We start from the raw sequence: 6,413 nt of genomic DNA on the forward strand, positions 1-6,413 counted from the left end.
CTCATCGTCCTATCTTGTCATGCATTCTCTAATATAAGAATAATTATTTTTAATGCACTTCTACTATATCTATTGGGATTCTTTTCAAATAAGATTTATTTATTGTTACTATGTATCTTGATAGGCTTTTCATGCAAAAACTGTAATTCCTTGTATAAATTAATTTTCTATTAGATAGCTTGATAAGCACTTGACATAATGGTTGTATGTAATCAACATTGTAAGTTGTGAGAATAATAATTATTTGTTTTTTTGGTATCCAAGTGAAGAAAATATCTCTTATAAAGTATATAAATCTATTAGGGTTCTTTTATTGTCCAAATATTGATTCTAATGAAAATACTATATCTAACAATCTCATATTCACTATAAAAAGAGTAAATAAAGTGATGGTTAATTATACTTCTCATTGCAGTCAAGAATTGAGTAATTGTTGGAACTTCCATGTAATGACTAACTACCTAGCTATCATTTAAAATATTTGGCCTTATACAAGTCAAGCTTTTGACAATAAACATTTTGCAAAATTTTATATTCACTTATTTTCCATAATCACTCCTTAGTAACGATTTCATATTCCATCAATATTTTAATAGGATTAGAGTCATCCATCTTAAGTTTTTGAGAATTTTTTTAGCATAGTTTTCTTGCGTAAAAATGATGCTTTTTATTTATCTTTTCTTTTTTTTTTGTCTTGACTTTATTAATGAGGCAATTCGACTTGAGCTTGAGAAAGCTTTTTCTAGCACTTTTTATCATATGTATTTGAGCAAATAGAAAAAAAAAAGTTACATAAAGATTAAAATAAGAGAATTGATGAACATAATATAAACGATTAAGAAAAATATAATCATTCTTAACATATGGATTACATCATTGGTACGAGTGTGGACATAATTACTAAGCAAAGCAACGTAAAATACATTAATTGAGATTAAAAAAAGCATATAATTGTTGAAAGAAAATAAGATAGTATTTCATAGAGAGTGAAAGCCAATTTTTTAGCTACTATACACGACAATTGGACTTCTGACATTATGAGTGCCATCACTCCAGATCAAAACAGCAGAGATAATGTTTTTTGGAGCATCTCCTTCAAGCTTGATTGAAAATGTTTTCTTCTCTAACAAAGCTTCAAATGACAATACATTCGGCTCAACAGTGATCTTGAGACTGGGAGGAGCATTCACAGAAGCCACAGAAACCTTGTAAGTGGAATTTGACACTCCCACATTTGTGACTGTTCTTTGGAAGGATGTTGAAAAAGATTCTCCCTGTTGAGCTTTTAAAGCAAGTTTTTAAAGCGAAGGATGGATAGTTGAGATCTAACACTGTTCCATTATTTGCAGAGGTGCAACTGCTCTGATCTCCCGTGACAAGTCTTAAATTTTTGGTGCTATAACCTTCACCGCATAACATTTTAATGTAGTCTATTTCTTGAGCATCATAGACAAGGCCGGGATTCAAAGCTGCGAGAGGGTTTATGTGACCTGCTCCATGAGCAAATTCTGCATCTGCATTCTTAGTTGAGTACATCACATAGACTGCAAGAGTTAAGAACAAATATTCAATGCTCCTCAAGACCTAATGAAGGAGAACTGTAGCTTAAATTTAAATTCATCAGGCACGTATTCTTGATTAAAAAAAAAATTACCGGTAGTAATAAGTGCAGATTTTATGGCAGCTGCAGACCAAGTTGGATTAAATGATTTGACATAGGCAGCAGCCCCTGTGGCATGAGGGCATGCCATGGATGTGCCTGATATAATGTTATAAGGTACTCCAAGTTTCTCTGCACTAAGTGGAGACCATGCCGCTAAAATGTCCACACCTGGCGCTGTTAGGTCCGGCTACATCACATATGCACGTTAATATCTTTTTAGCACAAAAGTACATATAATATCAAAAAATGCCAAATTAATCACTTAATTAGTTACCTTTAGTATATTCGAGGTGATAGGATTTGGACCGCGTGATGAGAATGATGCCACGGATGGTGCCGCCGCATCGAACACAGCCTGACTCTTTGAAATACTAGCCGTAGGGTTGCTGTCACAGTTATTCAAGGATGAATTATTAGAACAACATAAAGATTAAGGAATAAAGATATATATATATATATAACTCATAGCTTAATCGTTTTAGTGTGGAAATTAATTGAGAGATTAATCAAGCCACTTGAGAGCAACCTAGTTTTGTTTGCATAATTTAGAACTTCTATGCTGCTGTTAGCATCCAACACTGAGACAGGAAGCGAGAACTCGAAGGAGACGTCATTGGGACCATTTGAGCGCATAATTGCTCCAACAGCTCCTGCAAGAAGCGCTCCAGAGCCATCGCTTGCGCCACTACAAAAAACAACTTTCCCTTTCACCAGTTTACCATCCAACGTCCCCGGGGCACAATAACTGCTTAAAAAAAAATGAAGCATAGCTAAGCTGATGTTCATTATACTGGTTTAGTTTTTAATAATTAAAATTCAAATCGTTAACAAATAAGTTCACCTTGCGGTGGATGAGTCAACTCCGCCTGAAGAGTTTGGTGCATTTCCACCGAATATTAGAGGATGCATCTCACCATCCAAACCATTGGTGTTCACTGCCATCCCCTATAACCATAATAAATGCATAGGATTAGACTCCACATTTGAAATCTTACAGCATTTTAATTTCCTAAAAAAATGATTGGAATATTGCCGCTTTCATATATAATTATGTAGCTATAATTAATCACCTGAAATTCTACTCCATTGCCAAGCTTTGCGGGTGCAACGATCTTGCGATCAATGGTGCTAGCAGCCACTGTAAGAAGCCATGGCGCATAGTTCGCTAGAGTGTAACTTTCAGGGCCAGAGTTTCCTGCTTTGAGGTCAGAATGTTGTTCTTCATTGCATGGAATGATGCTATGGCTATGGAGTCCTCGAAGTAGTCAGCGGCACCAGAACCACCAATTGAAATAGAGATGATGTCAACACCATCAGCGATGGCATCCTCGAAGGCAGCCAGTAGGTCGGCATCGGAGCATCCATCACTCCAGCAGACTTTGTAAACTGCGATTCTTGCAGAAGGAACGCCACCGCGGGCAGTTCCCTCTGCAATGCCTGCAAGGCTTGCATTTGCGACGAGACGGCCGGCGGCTGTGGAGGATGTGTGGGTGCCGTGGCCCTCACTGTCACGCGGGGAGGGTATCTCATTCTCACTTATGTTTCCTTGAAGGTGGTAGTACCGAGCACCAATGATTTTACTGTTTGTCAATATCGTGTTAAGTAGGTCAATTAGTTATTGTAAGAACTATGGATTTACATGTTAGCTAGGACTTTGAATAGAAAGTGGTAGCTTTAATTACTTGTTACATGTGAAGTTGTGGTTGGACTGACATGTGCCCTTCCACTTGCTCGGCGGCGGGCCAAAGCCGGCATCATCGAAGCTCTGGGACTCAGGCCAGATCCCTGTGTCAATCATTCCGACGATAACATCCGATTCGAAGGCGCCACGCGGAGCGTTCGATGGGAAACCCATGAAGCTCCATGATCTTGTGGTGTGAAGTTGTCTTTGCTTGCTGGGGAACACAGACACGAGTTCTTCGATGCCTGACATCGACAATCATAATAATAAGATATGGAATGGTGTGAGTTTGCCATATATGACTTAGATTCGAATTTATGGGTGTTATTCTAGTCTTCAGATGAATATATATTACCATATAGCTTCTTTGCTTCTTCATCAGATAGCTTGGCGGCGAAGCCATTAAAAATCTTGCTGTAACTATGTATCAGCCGCTTTGAGGCTTCCTCTTTGCTGCATTCAGCAATAATTTTTTTATCAAAGATATTAAAAAAACTAATAATATAAGGGGGTTCGCATACTTATCACATAATTATTTGATATTTTCTAAACCAAACGCTTAAACTTTTATATTTATTTTTACAATATTCAAAAATTTAATATTTTCTTAAAATATTTTAAATATATTTCTTTTACAATAGAACATAGGAATAACTACGGACCATGCTAAACACTGTTATTTACAAAATCTAGCCCTTCTTGTGTTTTTTTAACAACCGAATTGATATATTTCTGCGTTTTACGATTAAATTATTGAAAATTTGATAAAAATATAAAATATATGAACGAGTTTTATCCTCAATTTTGATATTTTTGTGAGAATTTGAAAAATTAATAAAAGAGGAACCTAGATTTATTAATAATATTGTTTGGCGTGTTATGCATGTAAAATATACATTTTAATATGTTTACAATATTGAAAGACTATATAAATAAATATTAAAATTTAGAGGCTCGATATTTAAATAAAACAATCATATTGATACATGTAACTTCGAAAATCTGGGAACCAGACAAAAAAAGAACTTAAAAATTGAAAACTATCATGCAAACCTAAATCCAATTGCTTTCTGGAGCAGTTGTGCGTGAACTACTTCAGGCAGATCACTAAATTCTGTTGGCCTTTCTCCCATATACACGATGTAAGGCTGGCATATGCATAGATATTTCGATATAAGTAAACATCAATTAAGTGGCAAATTAAGGAAAACTGTAAAAAGCGGAATGAATACTTTTTGCTGGAGCCCTGTGGCCTTGGCATGGCTCATAACAGAGTTCATGACGACCATTGCAAGCACTAAGAGAATACATGAAGGGGTAACTTTTCGGCCCATAATGACGATTAATTTCGAGTTGGAGGCAAACCCAATTAGTTATTCATTCTATGTAGTGATGAAAGGTTTATATAGGCATTTTCTTAGAAGGAATTCTACTAATTCAGGAGGAGTTTCCTTGAAAATAAACATGAAACTCTTTCTGAATTAGTGTGATTCAGAAAGAGTTTCCGGTCAGGAGAAACTACGTTAGCTTTGAATTCTTCACAATTATTAATTGTAGGACAAAAATCATATAAGGAATTGTTTTATAAAAAAATATATAATATTTCCTTAGAGATGACATCCTGATATCTTTTCACATTGTCGTATTTATTTTTCCCATTTTTGAATTGTGGAATACGGATTGTATTTTTTTATTCCTTTTTGGATTGTGAAATGCGGATTAATTGCAATTTATTAACTGATAATAAGATCCGGAAATTTATGCCTCCGTAAAATGGTTTTTTTTTTCCATAAAATTTCTTCATCCGAAAAAAAATCTTAAGTTTTGGTAAATACATTAATTTAACGTTAAAAGGAAATTGGATAAAAAAAAAAAACATTCTGATTAATTTTGGCCATATTGAGTTTTAAGTTTTATATTTTTTGAATTTATTCTTACATGAAATTGTTAGAAAAAATTGATCAATATTTAAAATTATTTATAATTTCCCCTCAAAACGTTAAAGGAATCCTATGATTGCTGAACTCAAACGCAAAGACTCATGGCACAAGCACAAATTTTGACTTAAGTGTTTTATTTGAACGTGTAGTCTAGTTTCTCTATAAAAATCTTATTTTATTGTTCTACGTCCTCAATTGGGCAAGCCAAAATACTAAGAAAATTTTGCCAAGCAACCGCAAAGCTTAGGCTACTGGATTCAATGCGTCTATTAATACGTATTAGGATCAAAGCCCTGCTCGATGTTTGACTTTTTCTATTGCAAACCAATGTTTGACTATGGACAAACAGCTACCGAAAAATTTTGCAAAATACAGTATTTCTCTTATTTTACAAGGAAAAAAAAAAGAAGAAAAGCCTCCCCTTTTTCATGAAAGAGTAAATCATCATCCCTTTGGAATAGCCTTCTTTTATCTATCCATATTATTCTGTACATAGAAAAATTATCAATATGAATCTTGAGGAAATACAATGGGCATTAGGTACAAAAGAACATGAAATAATGGGGCTAACGAGCAGATGACCAAGGGTCTGTAAGCAGAAAATTACATGTCTCTCATTGAAATAAAATAGACATTAAGTACAAAAGGACACGACACAATAGGTATAAATTCCTTGAGTTTTCTAGCTCTAATCAATTTCCGAGCTTTCCGGCTATATTCAATTCCTTTACGAGGATCCAGAGATACTTGCATTCCTTCATGTCATGATCATGATCTCAGTTGTGCGCACAATACATCTTTGTTTCTTGGAGAAAAGCTTTAGCTCTCATTTTTGGTGTCTTCTTAAAGTACTTCTTATTTTGAATGACATCCACTAACTCCGCCATTAAACGGAGTAACCATCGGGTTCTCATCTTTATTTAATAGTCACTCATTATAACGACCTGACCATTGGTCAGAGTATTGAGCCTGGCCTCCTCGATTGTGGCTCATGTCAGCCACCTTGTTGTCCCAGGGCGATCATTGATCTTAGTACCATGGCTAAACGAAAGGATGTGAATCTTCCCTCATTTTCCATTTGTCGTCTCTAGGGGCCCTCTTCTATAGACGATGAGTGGTTGACTCTGCT

General features: G+C 35.2%; 1 protein-coding gene across 1 annotated transcript; it reads right to left on the bottom strand.

Annotated features, from left to right (window-relative positions):
• Nucleotides 1–1,001: 1,001 nt before the first annotated feature.
• On the bottom strand, nucleotides 1,002–4,678 carry LOC110030027 (cucumisin-like). Its single transcript, XM_020732564.1, is given in 12 exon segments — nucleotides 1,002–1,292; nucleotides 1,294–1,544; nucleotides 1,655–1,850; nucleotides 1,938–2,049; nucleotides 2,190–2,411; nucleotides 2,505–2,608; nucleotides 2,734–2,864; nucleotides 2,867–3,243; nucleotides 3,346–3,589; nucleotides 3,700–3,797; nucleotides 4,398–4,492; nucleotides 4,577–4,678. Coding segments are annotated over 12 exon segments (2,223 nt in total).
• Nucleotides 4,679–6,413: the final 1,735 nt, after the last annotated feature.

Source organism: Phalaenopsis equestris, unplaced genomic scaffold (assembly GCF_001263595.1).
Source record: "Phalaenopsis equestris unplaced genomic scaffold, ASM126359v1 Scaffold000632, whole genome shotgun sequence".
In the NCBI taxonomy this organism is placed as follows: domain Eukaryota; kingdom Viridiplantae; phylum Streptophyta; class Magnoliopsida; order Asparagales; family Orchidaceae; genus Phalaenopsis; species Phalaenopsis equestris.